The 23,529-nt window shown below is 39.6% G+C and overlaps 2 protein-coding genes across 2 annotated transcripts in view; both read right to left on the minus strand.

The window, feature by feature from the left end:
* Positions 1-23,529, minus strand: part of LOC142340818 (RNA-binding protein 25-like) — a 259,293-nt gene that overhangs the window by 37,323 nt on the left and 198,441 nt on the right. The window contains exons 2-4 of the mRNA XM_075391552.1: positions 5,502-5,583; positions 5,146-5,288; positions 4,483-4,710 (exon numbers count right to left, since the gene is read on the minus strand). Of these exons, the coding sequence (XP_075247667.1) occupies positions 4,483-4,710; positions 5,146-5,288; positions 5,502-5,574 (444 nt within the window). The 5' untranslated portion in view covers positions 5,575-5,583. The remainder of the gene's footprint in view (positions 1-4,482; positions 4,711-5,145; positions 5,289-5,501; positions 5,584-23,529) is intronic.
* LOC142340804 (pre-mRNA-splicing factor ATP-dependent RNA helicase DHX16-like) lies at positions 12,244-15,717 on the minus strand. The gene has a single exon (XM_075391529.1). The coding sequence runs from the start codon at positions 15,503-15,505 to the stop codon at positions 12,482-12,484; it is 3,024 nt and encodes a 1,007-aa protein (XP_075247644.1). The 5' UTR covers positions 15,506-15,717; the 3' UTR covers positions 12,244-12,481.

Consider the following 23,529-nt stretch of genomic DNA (forward strand, 5'->3'; position numbering starts at 1 on the left):
GAAACATCGATTCGATGTCGGCTGTTAGGGCTATTGGTCCTTCACGGAATCTGAATATTGTTCCAATCAAGCCGTGTAGCAGATCCGGTCCTGCTAGTAGCTTATCATTTAGGCATATATCTTTGTACTTTGATGCGGCATTGCAAACACGTCTTACTTTGCCAGGCTTGTTCGGGTTTAGCACTGGATGGTGGGGCAAATACCATTCTTTCCCGAAGGTGCCTTTCACTTCGGACTCGTCCAATATCTTTACGAATCCTTTTTCTACATCTGTATCTATTGACTGTTGATACAAATTCTTCAGGTTTGGGTCCCTTTGGAATCTTCGCTCCAGTGAGTAAAGCTGACCTAAGGCTGAGCTGTAGTTGTTCGGTAGGTTTGGCTCTGGTTCACTCCACAGCATTCCCACTTCGTACCGCTCGCCTGTGAACTTTGTCGTACTCTCTAGCATCTTTTGTGCCTGCAGTTCCTTCTTTGACTGACTGACGACGTTGATTTTGGAAGCATAGGTTTCTATGTCCCACCAGGTTTGGATAATCTCAGCCACTTTCACATCTTCTGTGAAGGCGAAATGACAAACATTTTGTCTTCTTTTGCCCGTCATGGGTCCACTGACTACCCATCCTAGCTCTGTTAGAACGGCGAAAGGTTCACTTCGTGTTCCTATCTTGTAGTCCAATGGGCGTTGTAGCTCATAAGCATCTTGACCAAGGATGATGCCAACTTCCATCAAGTTGAAGCTTTTGTTGGGTAAAACACTCAAGTGGTTGAAGCTTTGCTTCAGCTTGTTGTAGTTGTAGTTTGTGTTTCCCAAGGAGATTGACGGGTGTGCAAACGCTTCGATTGAATGCACCTTTGAATGTAGTCCCTTTATTTTGAGAGGAACCTTTTCTGTCTTCAGATCCTTCGTTCCGTGTATGCCAGCTATGCTGAGCGTCACACCGGTGCCTTGGGCCCGTAACTTCTCTTGCACACTTTGATCGATGAATGAAACCGTTGATCCACTATCGAGGAAAGCATATGTGTTCAGCCTGTTGCCACCGCTCTGTATTGAGACAGGAACTATCTGAAGAAAGCTAGTAACTTCGTTACTCTGGTTGATTGTTGCTGCGCTTACGTTGACTGCGTGATTGCCCTCGTCCATTTGGTTTTCTGAGTGTAGCAATCGGTTGTGCTTCTTGATGCATCCATTGATGCCGCACGCATTGACTTTACAATCTTTGATTGCATGCCCTTTGCCTAGACATCCGTAACATAAGCGTTGCTTCCTCACTGCTGCGTACCGATCATTCACACTCATGTTCCTGAATAGTGGACAGTTCCATATTTTATGAGTGCCATCAGCTAGCGGACAGTGATCACTTTGCGTTTGCTTTGTTTCTTTCACGTTCGAACTTGCACTGAAGTTCGATGTTTTCGAGAACCGTTTGTCTCTATTTGTGCTTCTTCGGTCTTCTTCTCTTCGCTCTCCCTTGAAAGCTGAAAACCCTTCGTGCACGAATGCTATCCTTGATAGCCATTTCTCAAACATAATCAGATCAGGCCAATCTTCATCTTTATCATCAACATAGAACCACCACTTCTCTTTGAGAACTTGGGGTAGCTTATCTACTGCCATATACAGTGTCGAGCTTGATTGCAGATCACCAATCTGCTTGTACTCTTTGAGCACATTCACAAAGTTCGAAACAATAACTGAGAAACTGATCAGATCTGTTGAGTCGTGTGGTTTCACTTGACTTGCTTTGCGAAGACTCTCCAGCTGTGCATCAATGATCACATGAGGTCTTCCAAATTTCCTCTCCAGAATGCTCCGTGCAGGACCATAGAACTGTCCAGAATAGCCCACTCCAGAGATTGCAGACCTTGCCTTGTCTGTCAGTAGAGTCTTCAGATGGCTCATCTTCTCTGAGTCTGTTATTGGGCGTTGATTCACTGTAGCAACGAACATACTAGACCACTCCCCGGCCATTCGAGAGGGCTTCCGTCGAAGTTGTTCAACTTTAGCTTTGGTAGGTTACTGCTAACTGAAAAACCACTGTTGTATTGTAGAACAGCTCTGGGGGAAATGTCCCAGTCTTCAACACTTGAGGATCGGTCTCGTGAACTGCGATATTGTGAGAAGTGACTATGCTTGTTCACTTCAGGGGTTACTTCGAAGCGAGCTGTTGATCGTTCTGGTGTTAGAAGGTTGTCGATTCTGCTGGCCCAGTCAGAGACATCTCTTTTCTTGGGGGTCCAGTTGAAAGGCGATTTGTCTCGAGCACCAGTTGATTGCGAACGAGCATCATCGTTCTCTAATGCTGTTCTCTTCACTTTGCGCTCTAGCTCGCGCTCTTCCTCCAGCAGTTGATGCTTGGTTTCCAGTTCCTTCATTTGCATTTCCAGCTCTAGCCTCCTCCGCTCAAACCGTGCTTGTTCGAGCCGCATCTTGGTTTCGAATTCGATATCGAATTTCTTCATCCTTTCCTCTCGCCTTTGCTTTGCTGAAGATGTTTCCGAAACATTCTCCGTTTCTTGGCCACTTGCTGTTGCTCCATTTTGCACTGTTTGAGCAGCTGGGCTGTCCGTTGGGTAGTTGTTGTGGCTCTCGCTGTCATTCACAGCTTGGGTTGCGTTGTTTTGCTCTGCATTCATTTCTGGTTGGGTGCCTTTGCTTATATATGAAAGCCAATGATAGTCCAAACTTGCTTTGCACTTCCTTGCTTCTTTCAGATGTTCTTCAACGAAATTTGCTTGGTAGGGCACAAGCTTGTTTCGACGCTGCAGTTGCTTGGGTATTTCTTCTTCTAGTATGTGAACAGTCTGTTGGTAGAGAACTTTTAGTTTGTTGGGTCGATCTGAATCTTCAATTATTTTGTAGCCAATCCCTGTTTTGTTGTTGACTTCTTCCAATAAATCTTGGAACTTCTTGTCGTACCTTTTTGCTGTTGATTGAAGCTCCTCTCTGCTGATTGTGTTAGGATTGCCTGGTTGCCTTTTGCTTTGCTTGCTCCTTTTAAGCGAGGTTAGTTCTTCAACGTAATTTGTGAAGTGAACTCGCAACTTTCGCTCTGCCTCACTGGCGTTGCGCTGTTGATTTGTTTGATTTTCTTTGGGGGGTGCCTCCGGCACTCTCTTCATCAGATTGGACAGCAGTTTGCCTTCCACTGTCCGGGTCGGCGGACCAAATGTAACGGCTGCTCTCCTATCAAAGTCAAGGAAAACTTTACACCGCCCAGTTCGTTTCAGCGGTTTCAAATCTGTCCGGATATTGTGTTTTTGCAGTTAACTTTTGTGAACTGTATTATCCGCTATACTGTAGATTACCGTTGCATTACTTGTTGCTCGATTACTCCTGCTAACTAATCGCTCAGCTTTGCTGAATAACTAACTTGTTTCTCTCAGAATAACAAAATAACTCAAATTGAAACAATCAAATTTTTGTTGAGTTTTTCGTTAATAACTCAAGTTATAATTCGAAATTGCAAAATCCCCTATGTCCAGCTCTAGGTAACTGTCCTAGCTACTGGTTAGGGCAAATAATTTCCGTCTCCGATGTGTTAATATTTTCGGAGACTTTTTCCCGATAGTCAAAATTAACAAATGTAACCAAATTCGCACTTTGTGCTTCTCAGCGCACTCAATTGCTCAATAACGCAATCAGTGAACTACACTAGGCTTCGTTAAAGCCGATAAGAGAAACTGACTTTATGCTTTGCACAAAGTTTCTCTTACTTAGGAACTTCGTTCCTCAGAAAGGAAGTTTTGAGAATATCAAAGTTAATTCTCTTTTCACAAGTCAAAGTAAAATTAAAACTGTACAATCACTAATATGATCTACAGTAACAAGACACAGTAACAAGTAATTTACCGCTCAAGAAAGTGTGCTTCAATACGCACTGTATGTCAGTTTAATAAGACAAAATTCACAAGTTTCAACTGATTTTTGGTAGTTTTTCAAGCTCCTTTTATGCTGCTAGTCACGTGGATTTACATGTCATTGGTTGTAGATAATAATGTCGACAGAATGTGAACACTTTTCCATAACGTCACTTTTTCAGTGTAAATTTGATGTCATGGGAAATTTGTTAACCATATAGAAGTTTCGTCGAATATTCTGTATCAATAACAGGTTGATTCGCAATCCAATCGCAAAGAATCTGATGCAATACTGTTAAGTCGTAGTATTGTTTTGCTGGTTGTTGAGGTAGTTCGAGTTAGAGTTATAGTTTGACTTCATGAATGACGATTGTGTACTAATAATAGTTGCTAAATATAAATGTTGAACAAAATGAACAAATCCGTTTGGCTTCGATAGAATGTAGCATTGAATTTCGCTTGTCACACTATTCTAGCTTTAAGGCTTGAAATGACCTTGAAGCGCTATTCAATTTGATTTCTGAGTTGTTAAGCTCAGCCGCAATAAGTCCAACAGTATTCAGATAGTTCCTTAAGCTTCCTTAGAGCAACTGGTAATTAAGCATCGACGATGTTACTAACCGCTCCATCTTCCTGTCCTTCTTGTTTGCCCTTCTTGTACGTCTCCAGGTACTCCTTGGTGCCCTCGTCAACTTTCACTGTCAGCTGCTTGTCTCCCACCTCAAGATTGTGTAGCATTTTAATGGCTCTTATCGCACTTTCCGGATCCTGATACGTGCAGAATCCAAAGCCTTGTAGTTTGCCAGAGGATCCTTGAGCTCTCTTCCACGTCCGGATAAAGCCACATGTCTACAATAAATCAAGTAGGGATTTCAACACTTGTTTTTGCATTTCAATAAATGGAAGAACAATCTCATTTTATTATTCCGCATAAGATGAATTTAAATTGAGAATTGACAAAAACAGGGACCAAACTCCCAAAAATAGCCAGGAAAGCTACCAAACAACCATTCTACTTTTAATTCATTCAAGGATTTGAATTGCGGGACTTTATCAATCGCTACATCCATTCTTCTTGTCTATATAACGGACTTCATCCAAAAACGAACCCAGAACACTATTGTGTGAAGCAAACCCACTACAAGGATTATGAATGTCTTCAACCGTTCGCGTGATTCATGTTTTGTTATTGTTCAACTCTTAACAAACAAAATAAGTCCTAGTATCCTCTTCCAACATGATTGGTAACAATTCAGAATATTTCATAAAGGAATGTGGTCTTACATTCAACATAGATCTAATCATGTCGTCAGGCGCCGACTCACAAATGTTTCCTACAAACACTGTGGACTCTTTGCTGTCGGCGGTAGAGGGTGCAATCATCTGTGATGGTTCTGGTAGGGGCAGAATACCCGGCGGTGGTCCCACTAAAAGAATCAGACAAATCAATAAAATGTCTTCAACATTTAGAATTAGAACCGCGGTTTTTGGTGCGTCATACTCAAATAAGCTGCTCAATAATAAGAGGAATAAACTTCCTCTTGAAATAGAACTTCGACTTGTTCTCAAAACAATATATTATTGTTTTAGAAATGTTCTAAGCTAAATTTCCTTATCTTAACACGATCGAAGTATTTAACCTGGTCTCATGTTGAAGTGGGGTTGCATTCCTTGAGGATACATCATTGGAGCGGTCTGGTAATGGGCCGCCATTATATTTCTGAAAAATCCTCTTGTTAAGTAGTGAACACGTAAATTCTGGGGTTACGTGCTTTTCAATCCAGCACCAATCTAGATTAACGTTCCTAGTAAACACATGCACGCGCCAGCAATTTCAGGCTGAATAGGATTTAATGCCCTCGGGCCTTACCAGTTCAACCTGTTTTTAAAGACCAAAAGGTAAAGCTGAAAATACTTTCAAGCTTCCATTAAAAAAGATCGCCAGGACCCAAAAAATTGCTTAAAACTTAACAGCAAAAAAAGTTTTTCTATGAAGCAGTCTTTCTAAAACTACAGCATTTTCTAGAACTAGTGATTAATGATAAATCATAAGCAGATTACAATAATGTTTTGACTGCAGAATATGAAAATAGTTGAGCTAGAGATTGTACGTTAGCTGACTTTTCGTATTGCAGAGCAGAGTCGAAAACCCTTATCTAAGATAGGGGCATTAGTACTTGCCAAGGTGGTACAGATACAAATTTTTAATCTTTTTGAAAATCTGAGAGCATTGTCAATCTCATGACCTGAGACTTGTTTATACTCACACTTTTGATAAGAAACCAATTTTATATCTTAAATGCTTGGCTGTGGTACCGAGGATTACATGCCAGTTGGTGCGAGAATAGAAAACATTAATACCCATCACACAGCTCTCGTGAAAAACGTAAGAAGGCTAGCTCCAAAAATATTGTTCAACAAAATTTTTTCCCACGTTTTACTGGTACGTTTTTGACAAAAACTATTTAAAAGGAAGTGAAAGATTTTGTATGCATTCTGCTCCAACCCCAACAATTTCGACCGTTAACAATACAAACATAGCCGGCAGATTGCCGGAAAATAGCCACGATAGACGCTTGCGGCCTTCCATGAACTGAAACAACTAATGAAACAAGATAGGCCAAAAGTCCTTTAGTAGACCACTAGATTTTTGGGCTTAGATACGTACTGTCATTTTTATGATACACATACGGTCTATACGGAGAAAACCCTAAAACAGCTTTTCCAAAATTAATTTTTGAAATCAAAAACTCAAGACTAATACTCAAGAATTAGGGCATATAAGTTTGGCACTACTTAGATGCACACTTTTGAAATCTTTAACTAGTAAATGTTCATAAAATAAAGTTCCATAATAGAGTTCAGAAGTCATTTTTTAGTGGGGTAGGTCATGTAATTGACCTAACAGCAGAAACGACGTCACGCAATTTTAACTGCAAAGCAGTAGAAGTCACTGAAGTCATTGAAAATTTCAGGGTGAAAAAGCCTGACTTGAAAAAGCCGAAACAAATATCTTTTAGACGAATTAAAAAATTAAGAGCGCAAAAATAGCCGCCTGGAATTGCTGACGCGGCTACTAAAAACGAACATAAAACCTACAAATTTTGCATAATCCAGAAAGGGCTTTCAATATTAAAAAGTGGATTGAAGCAAAACCAAGATGACCAATTAACGTCGAATCACTCTGAGACTTCAAATGACATAATAGAGGTATACGCCACTTATAATATTAAAAGTGAAGCCAGACGACTTCCCTAAACGAAACATAAACCGACGAATGCTCTTGAACGACGAGCGGGTAGAACATTCTTGGACCATGCCGAGATTCGAACCAATGACATTCCGATCACTATCCAAATGCACTGCCCACTGTGCCATCAGACATTTCTTTTTTATTTGCTGCAACCAATTCATATTAGCAAAAAGCTTCAATTCAGAGTGCGAGCACTGGAGATCACTCAAAAATGAAGAACAAAAGCGTGAAAAAAGTCAATTGAGAAGTCAAAGAATGTTCTAGAAGATCAAATCCTCCTGCCCTGACAAAACAAGAACAAACAAGGACGCTCGGCAATGTGCATTGGCACATTTCGTTCCTAACCAAATGACTTGCATTTCACTATAAAAGATATGGGACCCGTCTTTATTGAGAATAATTAACAAATAGACAGCAAACAAAAAGAGCAAAATTAGAAAACGCGTTTACACGTTTTGAAAACAATTAAACTCATGAAAGCATTTATCTATCAACTGAAATCATTCATTGGCTTCGTTTATACCTTTATACAAAACCAATGAGAATTGTCACTATTCAGAATGTCATACTACTACAAAAAGTACCAATACAAGCAAATTCCAAAGATTTAAATTTTGCGAGGAAAGGGTGTCGAGGAAACGCAGTAAGATCAAGATCTCTTCACTAAAAGTGAAAATAATCAAATGCGCCTTATTTCAGCACCCGGAAGGTGATAAATGAGTTGTCTTTAAGGTGCCATTAATGTGCTGAACAAGACAGCAAAAGAACCCAAAAATTAGAAAATGTCAAAATAAGTTTTAAAAAAATATGAAAACTCAGAGTATCAACGATAAAAACCATCAGTTAAATAAAACATAACCGACTAACGTCGGGCGAATTGCTTTCAAACGACCGGCGAGCGGTTGGCTTGGTCAGTAGCTAGCCACGGGGGGGGGGTGCACCGGGGGCTGATGGGGGCAGCACTGGGTGGGGGGGGCAAAAGCGCGGTGGGGGGGGGGGGGGGTGGAGCTAACAGTGGGGGTGGGGGGGTCAACAAAGGGGGGGTGTCAACCTCTAAGAACCGCCCCTCACACCGTAAGTATAAGTATAAGTCTCCAAGACAGTTTGAGCTGAAACAGACCTGAAAGGCTCTAAGAGCACAGAATGCCCGCTGGGCGCTACCTGTTTATCCCGTTTTTGAGGACGAAAAGTCAAAAGCGTCAGACGAAAAATTGGTCAAGCGAAAAATCGCATTAAAAAAAGACCGACAGGACTAATATAATTGCTACAAACTTCGTTTGAGAGCAATTAAAAAAAAACAGCAATGAAGACTACAATATGGATCATTCGAAAAAGAATACGGCCTCTCTCTCTCTCTCTCTCTCTCTCTCTCTCTCTCTCTCTCTCTCTCTCTCTTTGCTGAGACTACGCTGAAAAGTTGCATAAATAAGATAGAAATTGGCAAATCTCAATTAACCACTTTTTTAATCAAATATTTAAAAAGTGTATTTTTGATGCCTTTTTTATTTAAAAGGAAAAATTTTGTATTTTCAAAAATTCAGCTGAGAATTTTACCAAAACAGATGGTTGAAACTATTCATCAACTATCTTTAGCTTTAAACATAAAACCAATGAAACTATCGGTAACACTTTAGCAAAATTTGAGCAAAAATTACGAAAAATATGAAAAACACAACCGACGTTAGGCGCACGCTCAGAGTTCTTTGAAACTCTATAACTCCTCGAAAAAGCAAAATTCAAAAAAAATCTTTTTAATTTCAAATTCTACGCTTGACAAGCTTTCTAATGATACCACTCACAATCCTGTATCGATAGGCGAAAATTGACTGAACAAAAAAAACAATTGAATACAAAGTCCCCCCCCCCCCCCAAAGTAGACCAGAACAAAATAATAACACCAAGATACGTTAGCAAAAGGATTAATGAATTGCCGATAACTTTATACACAAACAAAATTGGAATCTATCCCTGCGTCATATGCTGGAAACAAAATTCAGGAAAAAGTAATGGCAACCTTGCAGTTATCATATAAGAGTTTCTTTGTTTTCTTTTTTTTTCTCAAACATGTAAATTAATAATATAACCGAAAGGTTAAAGTTTACATGCCTTCAGAATAATCCGGAATAGCTATTGAAATAATCAAAATCTTTGTTTCGTTTAAAAACCCTTTCGATGAAGTTGGCAAATTTAACTAGCGTATTTGATTCTAAGTAGACTAAATAGGTGTGAAGGTCAACTTGATTGTAGTCTTGAAAGCGGGCATAGCCGACCAGTTTTGGTCCTTTTGTTATTCACTTCTGGGCCGTAGTTTTAGACTGGTCCGCATATTCCCTGGCCTTTTTCAGATCTTCCTTGCCCAACGCCACAATAGACTTCAAAGCCCACAGACATGCATATCCAAATATCATGTAAAACCTTCCAAGCCTGAAGCGCAAAATTTTGGACGGCTTGTGCAGGTCGCCCTATAATAGCTAACCCAGGTAGTCTAAGGCGTGATGAAACCCGTCTTTGTTCAACTGATCAAGGGCGTTTTGGATTATTTTGATGTCGTCCAGAAGGCTTTTCTGAGTTGCATACATCTTTGTTTTCTACAAGTCACAAGTCAACGTTTTCGGTTCCATTTGCAATCAAAAGAACTCTAACCAGGTAAAATGAATACGAAATAGAGAGGGAGAGTAATTAAACATAAATGTCATGTACAAAAACAACGACTGAAGGTTAAAAAGTGCAAAAGATTGCCAATAAAGGTAAAAGTTAACATATATGGACAAAAATTCATAAGAAAACCTAGAAGCCAATCTTAGAGTAAAAATAGCTGATCTTTCACAGGCTGAGACAATTAAGTGTGGACAAACAACCCACTACCGACGGTCGAATTGCTCACAGACAACTGGCGAGCGGTTGCGTTACGGGTGCACCAATGCGCAAGGTGGAGATTTGGGGGGGGGGGGGGTGGTTGTTGAGGTGAAGTGCGGGGGAGGTGAAATGGTGGGGGGGGGGGGTGAAAATGGGGCGGGGTAGCGTGAAGTGGAGTGGGATGTGAAACTCTAAGAATCGCCCTTCATACCTTATTTATGTGTCAAAATAGTTTGTGAATCACATACTTAGAGCCTAGAAGCTGATAGGCTCTAAGACCCCTTAATACCATCCGGGCGTTACTTGTTTATCCCGTTTTTGTGGACAAAAACTTTAAAAATTTGGACAAAAAATGGTCAATCGAAAAATGATCAATCAAAATGGCCAATCAATGACTAATATAATCGCTACAAACTTCGTTTGAGAGCAATTAATAACCTCTACTGAGACGGGAAAACTATCTGCAGAAAGTCAAATGCATGAAAAGATAGAAGAGGCCAGTTTCGACTAACTATGATTCTGTTTCACATTTTTAATTTAAAAGATAGCGTAAGAAATCAGAAAAAATGGCACTATTTAACTGAACGCTTTAAAAAAATTAAACACTAAATAGATAGTCTGCAATTGGATAAATTTAGCAAAATTTGCACTTCGACGGGTCTAGCAAATTATAGTGTTATGATGAGCACAGCGGAAGCATTACTTAGATTTTTTATTTTTTGGTGATGGGATGAATGAATGGTTGCAGCGAAAGAAATATTCATTTGTAGCGATAGAACTGGCAAGAGGCAACAAAACCAAACACGGTAAAAAAAAAACTTTAGTGCGTTCACGAAAAAATTGCTCAGTGGATTATCAAGGACCCTAAGAGGCATATTTACGAGCCGGAATCCACTCACAGGATTATTCCACACTGCAAACAGATTACGAAAACACGGTTTCTAAAACCTGATTACACACACCCGGTCTCTCTGTTCCATTGCAAAAAAATTCGTAAACTCAAAAAATTTCAACGAATGAAAAACCAAGCACAATTTAACTGAAATGGTCAAAGGAAACACGGCAACTGAGAAATTTTGGCTGCAAAAAGCATCACATTATAAACTATAAACTGAAAAAAAATGAAATAGTAAAAAAAAGAAGCACAATTCTGATTTGACTCATAAGATTTTCATGTGCGCTGAAAACCACTTTGGCCGAAAAGAAGTTAGTTTTATAATTAAAACGCTGCTATGAAAAAGCGGCACTTGAACTAATATTTTGATCGCTAAGCGAAAATCTTTTCAAGCCTATTTTCTTTTGCGTTCTCTCTCTCTCTCTCTCTCTCTCTCTCTCTCGCTCTCACTCTCTCTCTCTCTCTCTCTCAGAATGCATGCCCAAAAGCACTCTTTTCTCGCTCTCCTCTCTTCTTTCATAATCTGTTCAGCAAATTGACCTAACACGTTTTAGGTGCGGCATTGACCGAATCGATGCACAATCATTTGACTGCGAGTAGTAAACTGCCGCATATTGAGTTTAAGTGCCAAAAATTGTGCATAAGAGAGCAAATAGGATCAGTCAGTATGCACAAAGTCAAGAAACGTAAAAAAGTCACCCGAAAAGTAAAAAAAAAACCGTCAAGCGAATTATGACCACATTTTGCATTACAACATACGTGACTTCATACTTCAAACTTTGCTCGATATTAATTAAAACCAATGTTGTTCATATTTAAATAACCCCTCCAATTGATTTTGACTGCTGCAACGATAATATTTCATCAATACGAGAAACATTTTGCACTTGAACTTGAAGTTGTCAAACAATTCAATTGCTGCCATCCAGGGGGCAAGTTAAAGCCTTTTACAGACAAATTGTTTGTTCTCTTGTCCCATGTCAATTGAAACTCTGTAATCTGAGTCGTTTAACTTATTTAATCCTGAAAAATTTGATTCACAAATAACGTACAAATTGCTCTCGAACGACAGGCGGGGCAATCTAATTCAAGGGCTGTAGCCTAGACAATTTTTTTATGGGTGCAAAAATATCCGGCAAGGGTGCTAATCAAACCCGCGACCTCCGTAGTCCTCGACAAAAGCCGTCACTACTCGTCTATCAGGCCCCTGTGATTCTCTATCCTACAATCGGTTTTAGTTTAGCAACAAACTTTACGTCGGAGTGAGCAAAGAATGTTCTTGAACAATGTAAGTGCCTAAAATGGTCAAGCAAAATTTTGCATAAAAATCACACATTTACAATAATTGCTTCCAACTTCGTTCGCGGGCAAATAAAAATTGATCAAGGAGTCTTGTATTCGACAGATGAGCAAGATCATATTCACAGAATTACAAGTTTCCAACACATCCATCATTTCGATGAACTCGGCTTCCCGACCGATCAACTGTAGCTTGACTTTAAATATCAATTCAGGCCTCTTCAAGGTCAAAAACAGGTTGCAAAATGAGGTGACCCTCGCAACCTCAATCAATTCCTCAATTTTATCTGTCCTCAACTGGTAAGGGTATATTTCCTTCAGTCATTAATTGCACCTTGGCTGCGCCCATACGACTTCGGCATCTTTCGACTGGATGCGTCCTCCAGTTCTTTTGCTTGGTAATAATGAGGAGCAACCTCTAGGAGCCAACTGCTCTCGACTACACTGACATTTCGCATAAACTCTTTCGATGTAAAAACAAGTTCGTGATACAGAACGCACTTCACTGGGTGCTCCTGTTCAAACAAACAGCTGTTGGGATGCACGTGGACAGTTTGCTGATGTTTCATTGTTTTGTAGGTACCCGTTTTGCCAGCCAATCTCGCAGTATTGTAGAAAAAACCCGAGGTAATAGCCTTCCGAATCTTGACCGAATCCCCAGCGCTCGTTTCCAAAGCAATTTCAACTCGTTCCATCAATCCAGCTAATTGATCACGCACATCTCTCGCTCTTTTCATACTTCGATGTTGAATGAAGTTTTCGAAACACCACTGAATAGAATAATCTGTATCCGCCCAGTTGTTGTATACATTTAACAATGTCAGGTGATCCCCATCTGGGGAGAAAAAATTTCTACGCGCGTTATCGGCATGAACAACCTTGTCTTTCGGTCTGTAGAAAATGGTTTGATTACTTGACATCATTGCAGCAACTGTTAGAATTTCTTCAGAACAACTATATTTCTCGGAAGCTATAATCATTTTGGACATCATTGGATCAACTGGAAATTCTGCCATTCTTCGACCCAGTTTTGTCAGTTCGCCTTTATGATTCAACGCGCCCAACGCGTATAACTGCTCAAGAGCTAACACCAACGTTTCGTGTGGCGGTGGATCCATAAAATCGAAGTTGATCAAATCGTTGATTCCTAAGCTTTTAAGCAACAGTACAACGTTTCCTAAATGAGTCCTTTGAATTTCGGGAACTGTTGTCGTCTCGAGTTCGTTCTTGTAAGCCCACTGCGTGTAAAGCCTGAAACATTTGCCAGCAGATACCCTACCGGCACGGCCCGCTCTCTGATTGGCTGATGCTTTTGAGCATGGTACGACAACTAACGACTCCATACCAGTTCGAGAATTGAAACTTTTCTGTTTATTGAATCCCGGATCAATTACATACACAATTCCATCAATAGTCAGAGACGTCTCTGCGATGTTGGTAGCCAAGACAACTTTTCTGGCATTTTTAGGTGTGGGTTGAAAGATTTTTGCCTGCATGTCAGAAGGCAAGTTTGAGTAAATTGGGAGAACAATCAATTCTTTGATTCGCTTCCCAAGCTTTTTAGCACGCTCGGTTAAGATCTCTTGGCAACTCTCAATTTCCTCCTGTCCTGTCAAGAAGACCAACACGTCGCCTGAGGGCTGTGAAACATGAATCTGTAGTACTGTAACGACTACAGCATCTATATAGTCAGCCTCTGGTGCTTTGGTGTAGAAGATATCAACAGGAAAGCGGCGACCAGGAATCCGAAACACAGGCGCGTCATCAAAAAACAAGGAAAACTTCTCTGTATCCATAGTCGCAGAGGATATTAAAAGTTTCAAATCAGAGCGGAATCTTGCAATGTCTTTGACCAGACCGAATAAGACATCGGTGTGCAAAGTACGTTCATGCGCCTCATCGATAATTATAACACTGTAAGATGCAAGATCGGGCTCGTTTAGAAACTCTCGCAGCAGCATTCCGTCAGTCATATACTTCAAAATCGTTCGCTTGCTGGTGCAATCTTCAAACCGAATAGAATAACCGACCTCATTTCCCAACTTTTTACCCATTTCCTCTGCCACCCGAGCAGCAACGCTCATTGCAGCAACCCTTCGCGGCTGGGTACAACCGATCATTTTTCCGTCATCGCAATAACCGGCTTCTATTAAATATTGAGGTATCTGGGTTGTCTTACCACTGCCTGTCTCTCCCTCAATTACGAGCACCTGGTAGCTATTCAAGGCTTCGATAAGTTCATTTTTGAACTTAAAAATAGGCAAACTTTCGCGAGTCTCTTGAATGGACATTTTTTTCAGCTCTTCTCGGCTTAGCGAGGGTTCCGTCTTATCATCTGAACCAGGTATTGTCAAAGTACTGATAAATTCAATTTGGTCCTCTATCAATAAATCGTAGTCCTGCTGTACATCAACTTTCTTTTTGTCCTGAGCGCCAACATTTATCAAAGCTTGCTTGATGTGATCTTCTTCCCATTTTTTGCTCTCATTGTTGAATCCTGAGTCATTAGCTTCCAGTTTCTCTTCAAAGAAATCTTGGTGTAAACCAATGTCATCTTTTGGCACAAAATAACGATTAACCTTCTCTACATCTTTTGCTTTCTTGTGACTGCTGGCGAGTTCCAAAATCTGCTTCTTGTATTTCAGATCCTGTCGCTCTTTGTTCGTCAAGCTTACGTCTCCAAAAAGATATTCTTCATCTTTTATATCTGCCTCCAAAGCCTCCAGTTGATCAACCTCTCGTTTCTTTAGGTAATCTCTTCTACTCTTTTTACGCAGATCCGACACAAATTTGCCCATATCTTCGTTGTTCATGTCTTCGTATGCTGCTCTAGTGGGATCTTTGGCGTCGGCCATCTTCTTTTTCGTTTTTTCTTCATCACGCTTTTTAAGGCGCGCTGCAAATTCATCACGTTCACGCTTGTCATTCTCCAGTATTCGCTCTTCTTCATCGGAGTCACTGACATCAGCAAAATCTTTCGCCGCTGACTTTGACTTCTTCTTACGTTTCTTAGATTTGCTACTTTTGGAGCTTACACTTTTATGTTCGTCGTCATCACTCTCCACAAATTTGTATACTTTTTTCACAACCGGCAACTCAACAATCTTTGTCTTTGCCGGCTTTTGAGGCCCCACCCGGCCGTGTAGCTCCTCTAAAAAGTCCTGTAATTTATGAAGATTGTTGTCGACTGCACCCGACTTGTGGATCCTAGCTTTCAGCTCATCGGCACTCTTTGCTTTTTTTGCCACCGATAAGAAAAAATGACACAATGTTTTATCACCAATGTCTAGTATTTCGTGTAATTTATCTTCAACCCATGCCTCCTCAGACGCCATCCACATACCCTCTAAAAATGATTATGATTCAAAAAAATTTCCTTAAATAAAAAAATAAAAAAAAAGGCCGTGTACACCATCCGGCATCGATGGATGTAGGTCGAAAAATAGGGTATGATGAGTAGCACTTAGTAGCCGGATGCTGCACTCCAAGCTGTTCCCCTCCAGACAGTGTAAAGACGGCCCAGTCACAAAAATAAATAACAAGTGGAGAGGAAAGCACCTATATATATATATATATATATATATATATATATATATATATATATATATATATATAGCACACATAGGGAACTAGAATGGAAGGATTAAAATAAAAATGGATCATCAAGGAATAAGCAAATGAATAAAGATAAGCAGCCAAACACTCAGTGCAGCCTTCCTCCTCCACGACGGCGCTAATCGAAGTCTCACTGAGAACACGAGGCTTGAGGGCACGACATCCCCTCAAGCAGAGAACACAGCTCCTCAGAAGTGCGAAGCTGATTTTCGTTCGGATGTAGCTTATAGTGTCGGCGTACGGCTCTCCGCGTTTTTCGCTGATCTTGGTTGCGAGTTGTTTCATAACGCGCGATGCTGATGGACCTGGACCACCCGAACAAGCAAAAACCAGTGCATTGAAGCTGCTGTGTTCGGTTTCGCGGATTCGCTCTTCGTACTTATTTCGCTTGATGCTCTCGTGATATTTGTATGCATCTTTTATGGTCTTAGGGCAGCTCTTCGCATGAGGGTTGAAAATCTTCACATCGAAGAAAGTGCGATTAAAGCGGGAGCCCCACAGACCGTTTGCCTTGATGTCCAGTTGAGCGTCATCATCAGTGGTGGTGGAATTACTCGAGAAAATTTCTCCATCGAGCGACTGAAGTTTTGGCTCTATCTGTACATCGTGGCAAACGTCATCCATCAGGTTTGCAAACACATCTCTAATTTCGTTGTGTCGTAGGTGCGTATAACCGCCTTTGGCGCAATGGAGGGCATGGGTGAGGCTGAATTCTTTCCCGCATGGGCATATGGCTGGCGTGTTCTTCGCTTCCAAGGTGTAGCGAAGTGCTATTCTATCACGGAACTCAGTCTTCGTGAGGTCAAAACCATGTTTTGACAACGGAAGCGCGTTAAGCCAGCTTGATGCTCCTTTCTCCGAGGCCAGCTGGATGGTATACTTCATTTCTGGTAGATTGTTTTCGATTCTGGATTTTTTCGAGATGAGTTCACGTTGATTGTCTGCTTTCTGTCTGAGACTGATCTTGGTTTGTTCTACTTCACATTATTGAATATTATTGAATGACGCCAATGGTCTTGAGAGTTCAACTGATTGCTCAAGATTTTTGTGAAGATCTTGTGGGAGGGCGATGTTAAGCCCACCCATTCTGAGAGGGAGAGAAAAAAGTTCTCTTTCCTCTTGGATTACTTCTTTGCCGACGATGTTCGGTATGACTCGGCCAAGCCGCTTCTCCACCTTGTCCAGAACCCCGTCCATGGAAGGTGTAGTACGCGAAAGGAAGCTCAACTTCTGTTGAACCCCCTTCGTCAAACATGCATAGGCATTCTGGGGAGAGGTGAGAGCAAATTGACCAAGTCTGTCTAAACTTTTTGTGTATTTATTTTCTGCATCTTTCAGGAAATTTTTACTGGCCTCAGAGCTTCCGATAACTGATCCCAGGACTCGAGCGCCCTGCGTGATTTCCACATTTGTGCCTGCAAACACAGTTGACGCTTGGCGCTCGCCTCCTGGCTTAATTATCAACTGACACTTCGGAGGATTGACAAGATATCCATACTTGGGACCGAGCTCAGTGAGCTTGTCGAAGAGTGCCCTGATATCTTCTAACTTACCGACGACGCTACCATCATCAGCATACCATTTTTGGGTCAAAGAGTCATTATGAAGTCTTGTTATTAGGGGTAGGATTGCGATTCCATACATTGCCATCGCAAGGGGATCGCCTTGTGTCGTACCTTCCTGAGACAGTATGGTCGACTTACCGATGTAGAGATGAGACGGGTGGCTATAGGAATTCTGTAAGGCAATGATTCAAAAAAATTAACAATTATGGTTCCCATTTACCCAACATTGCAATCAGGTCTTGAACATTTTGGGGCTGTCCATTCCATTATAGTCTCGGTTCATTCATAAACTTTTACACCATAGATCCCATACACTATTACTCTATAACATGTTAAATTCAGATAATACGCAAAGGTGAGTTACCAGATACATCAATGCAACTTCACGCCATTCAAAGTTCACAGTAAAAAGAAAGTTGTCACTTATCTAACGTAACATAACCCCAAACTCAAAAAACCAACTTATGTCGAGTGAATTGGCTTCGAACGACTGATGGGTGCTTGATTCTTTTTCTTTGGAACAGGTACATTGAGTTAAATAACCAAACATTTTAGACATGGTAACACGCCAAACAAAAACAATTATTTTATATTTTATATACCATTCACGCATCAATTTAATTTAATTATCTGTTGTTGATTTGGAAAACTTTTTGGAAAACCATCAATTTCTATTTGTTTCTGAACAAAATAAACATTACAAATTTTTTCAAAGTTGAAGAGATAGATAACTTTCTTTTCCTGAGCCATTTATCGTTACTGGCTAATCGAATATCTCGCTGAAACCTTGAATTTTCATTAGTATATTTCTCATTTCGATCAAATCATATTAATGATTATTTATCAGGACGATTGTATCTTCTTTAAATACTCATGCTAAAATTCAAACGCCCTTCTCTCTATCTCTCATCTGCGGAAACATGCTACCCAGGACTTCGTAAATTTGCAGATCAGAAATTGCCGTTCTCATTACACAAAAACCTTGGTCCAATACTCACCACCTCTAGTAACTCAGGATATAATACGGGTCCACAACCCATGCGTTCAGAAATCTTTTCATTTCTATTCTACTTAACAAAATGAGGCAAAAATGCAAGTTTTTTACAGACAGCCAAAAGTTTGTTGATGATGTCACAATTGACAATTTTTTGTTAATATTGCTCCATTTGTCGGAGCAAAAATCTAAAAGAGACGAATTTGATTTCTTTCTGGCGTCCGCAACCAGTCACAAAAACCAAGTTGTTGAATTTGTGAAATTGGTGGCCTCAGCTGTTTTATAACTATAAATCCATTTACCGTACCAATATTGTTAGGGTGTTTGAGTTCTATATATGGGTTTTAAATACATTACATTATTTCCATCAGTGAACACTGAGATAAGCTGTAATCAAGGTGGTAAAAAATCAGTAGGATGAACAAATGTGTAAATTAAGGCACCTATGAAAAGCAAGAAATTTAATGTTGGAAATTTGGAATAGTACTTGTTTAGGTTTCAGTGTCATGGCAACCAAGAAAACAAATTCACATGAAGAATTCTATGCAGATGCGGAAACTGTATTCTTTAGCCCCCCCATGACTTTAGCCCTCCCATGAACTTATATAGCCCTCCCCTATAGCCCCCCCATGACTTTAGCCCTCCCATGAACTTATATAGCCCTCCCCTATAACTTTAGCCCCCCCATGAAATTATAGCCCCCATTATGGTACATTTACCATGATTGTGGGCTATAGGTTATATGACCACTAACCGGGGGGGGGGGGGGGGAGCTATAATGAGAAAGACCCAATTTCTCAATGAGTTGTCTCAGTTCCTACCATCTTTTACTACGGTCAATATCACTACGTTTATTGAAGATATGAATATTAACATCATGCTAGACATTATAAACAGAAAGTATTTACAACACATGAACCTGAATGGTTTCACTCAAGCCTTGTTTGAACCCACGCGGATTCATGGAAATACCAAAACTCTTATAGACCACGTTTTTCACAATAAAATCCAATCTCTAATAATTGATCTGACTGATCTGTGCATCACGGACCATCTCGCAAAGTTTATTGAATTGCCATGGGCGCTCAATACCACACTAAACACAAAATCTATTAGAACAAAAACTTTTCATCGTAATACTGAAAAGAAGAAAGTGTTCTTAGAAGACTTGAAAATCAGACATGCCTACCTAGTTTCTGGACTAAACCTCAGTGAACAAATTTCCTCTTCCGTTGATTGCCTGAAAAGGGCAATTGACGATTACACTTTTCCAAATCCTACTATACGGAGAAGCCCTTGAACTCCTTGGCACAACAGCAGAATTAAAAACTTGACCACAAAAAAAAGTTTTGTAAATACATAAAGTTTCCTGTAGGAACACACTAGCGATGCTATACCACGGCTCTCAAATGGGCACGAAATGTTGTGAATGAGACTAGAATGCATATTACGGTAATAAATTTTTGCTTGCTATTGATAAACCTCGTAAAGTCTTCAGAATAAAGAACAACATTACAAGAAAATGCGGAATGGCTATCAAGCCAACGGACTTTAAGAATTTTTCTTTAACAAAATCTAATTTAAAGTAATTTTACAGCAGCTACCAAAATATTGTCCTGAAAGCAGGAGCCAAGCCCACAAGTGCCTTGAATCTACTAAAGAAGCAGATGTAACACAAGTTTAGGTGATGTTCAGGTAAAAGCATTTTGTCCACTTGTCATTGCTTTCAGTGCCTGAGCTGGCACATCAGATTCAAAAGAGCGCAACAGTATTAAATTTTTCCTTTCCTATGGATAAACAACGTTAATTCTTCGTATTGGTGAACAGCACTACAAGAAAATCAAAAACTAGTTCAGATAAATCCATGAAAGACGATATGGAAGCACGGATAACCGATGGGAAGCAAGTGCTTATTGAGAAGTTTGTTTCTTTTAGAACTCATGCCCTCAAGCAATGCACATATGATTCCTTGGAAATTGTCCCTGAAATTGATTCAAAAATCAAAACAATGTTCCTTTTCCCGGTATTTCGTCCTGAAATTGTCCTATTGATACACAAATTAGAAGAGAGGAAAACTCTCTGCTCGGATGGAATCTCAGCTGCTGATTTGAAAGCTGGTATAGCCAGTAATGATGATTTTTGTGTTGAGTATATAAACGATTCCATTCTACAGGGAGTGTTCCGGGCGGTGATATCAAAAGGTTGCACCGATTCACAAATCAGGAAGCCGTGCAGTGCTTGATAACTATCGTTTTATATCGATACTCTCTGCTCTCAGTGAAATGTTCGAACGTATTCATTTCAACCGATTATATGACTTCATCTCTAAAAAAATCTCCTACAAGAAAAAATCCTCCAACGCAGTTTGGCTGTCGTTCTCGTTGCAGCATCATCGACGCTGTTGCAGAAATCATCGAAATAGTACATGGAGCTGGAAAAAGACTAGCGGCGTTGTACTTGATATTAAGGAAGATATGTGGAAGAAATTTGAATTATACGGAGTACGTGGTGTAGTGTTTGCTTGGATTCAGCCCTACCTGTTTAACCCTAAGCAGGTGGTTTCGATTTGCAATATACTCTCTGATTATATGGCAATTAGTTGCAGGTTGACCCGAAATCACTGAAATACTACATCTCGAAGTTTTAGAAGTTTTAGAAGTTTTAGTTAAAAAAAAATTCAGAGGTTTTATATAAAATCCTAGGTGCAATCTGGCCTGCTCATCTATGGATTCTTTTCCAGAAATAAACTGCGAGCCATATGAATGTTTCAAAACTGGATTCTGCGGTTAATTGACTTTTCAAATAAGACTCTGTTCAAAAGTTTAAACAAGAACAGCATATGGATATTTAAGATCTTTACACTGTAGAAATTCTCAAATTTAACATAAACTCAATCAGAAAATTCCCCTAATTGTTGTTTCTGAATAATTTGTTCAAAGAGGTTACTGCAACTGGAACGCCTGCCAGAGGAACTCCAAAAATAAAATGGAAAACCGAGAAAAAATGCTCTTAAAAAACTCATTAAAGAGTCGAAGCAACCGCTTGTACAATTTTATTGTGAACAAGGGGCTACTGCCAAACTGTAAAAAACAAATGCAACGCACGAAGAAGGAATATATATATGGAGTATATGAAGAGCGTTGTCGTGCCAATGGAAGAACTAGCGCTTGTATTATTAGGTCAGAGTCATGTTCTTACGAGTGTTCTTAAATTGTAGACGTCAGAGTCTATCGAGGGCTTAGTCAAGACGTTTTCACTTTTAGAGTTATCCTGGAATGATAAATTTGTCAGATGAGTAGTTTGAGAAGTATATCTGCGCCTTCTTCCCCTTCTTCTTGACTAAAGTCAAACAAATTAAACAGGACCAAGAAACTGGGTGCAAACTTTTGAAGTTTGTCCTACATCCTTCTCTACTAATACTACTACTACTCCTACTACTGCTGCTGCTGCCGCTACTACTACTACTACTACTACTACTACTACTACTACTACTACTACTACTACTACTACTAATACTACTACTACTACTACTACTACTACAACTACTACTTCTACTACTACTACTACTACTACTGCTGCTTCTACTACTACTACTACTACTACTACTACTACTACTACTACTACTACTACTACTACTACTACTACTACTACTACTACTACTACTACTACTACTACTACTACTACTACTACTACTACTACTACTACTACTACTACTACTACTACTACTACTACTACTACTACTACTACTACTACTACTACTACTACTACTACTACTACTACTACTACTACTACTACTACTACTACTACTACTACTACTACTACTACTACTACTACTACTACTACTACTACTACTACTACTACTACTACTACTACTACTACTACTACTACTACTACTACTACTACTACTACTACTACTACTACTACTACTACTACTACTACTACTACTACTACTACTACTACTACTACTACTACTACTACTACTACTACTACTACTACTACTACTACTACTACTACTACTACTACTACTACTACTACTACTACTACTACTACTACTACTACTACTACTACTACTACTACTACTACTACTACTACTACTACTACTACTACTACTACTACTACTACTACTACTACTACTACTACTACTACTACTACTACTACTACTACTACTACTACTACTACTACTACTACTACTACTACTACTACTACTACTACTACTACTACTACTACTACTACTACTACTACTACTACTACTACTACTACTACTACTACTACTACTACTACTACTACTACTACTACTACTACTACTACTACTACTACTACTACTACTACTACTACTACTACTACTACTACTACTACTACTACTACTACTACTACTACTACTACTACTACTACTACTACTACTACTACTACTACTACTACTACTACTACTACTACTACTACTACTACTACTACTACTACTACTACTACTACTACTACTACTACTACTACTACTACTACTACTACTACTACTACTACTACTACTACTACTACTACTACTACTACTACTACTACTACTACTACTACTACTACTACTACTACTACTACTACTACTACTACTACTACTACTACTACTACTACTACTACTACTACTACTACTACTACTACTACTACTACTACTACTACTACTACTACTACTACTACTACTACTACTACTACTACTACTACTACTACTACTACTACTACTACTACTACTACTACTACTACTACTACTACTACTACTACTACTACTACTACTACTACTACTACTACTACTACTACTACTACTACTACTACTACTACTACTACTACTACTACTACTACTACTACTACTACTACTACTACTACTACTACTACTACTACTACTACTACTACTACTACTACTACTACTACTACTACTACTACTACTACTACTACTACTACTACTACTACTACTACTACTACTACTACTACTACTACTACTACTACTACTACTACTAGTACTACTTCTACATGAAATGATCAAAATGAAATGAACGGTACATGGAATGATCAAAAAAGAGAGACATAACCGAATTGACACCCAAATCGGCCGTCTCTATAGACACGCCGAGACCAATAAAGCCTAAGACACATAAACATTGCATGCACTACGAAAAGCCTGACGTGATTTTGGGGAAATCTAGGTTGGCATTTT

Source organism: Convolutriloba macropyga, chromosome 1 (assembly GCF_964194025.1).
Source record: "Convolutriloba macropyga chromosome 1, txConMacr16.3, whole genome shotgun sequence".
Lineage (NCBI taxonomy): Eukaryota > Metazoa > Xenacoelomorpha > Acoela > Convolutidae > Convolutriloba > Convolutriloba macropyga.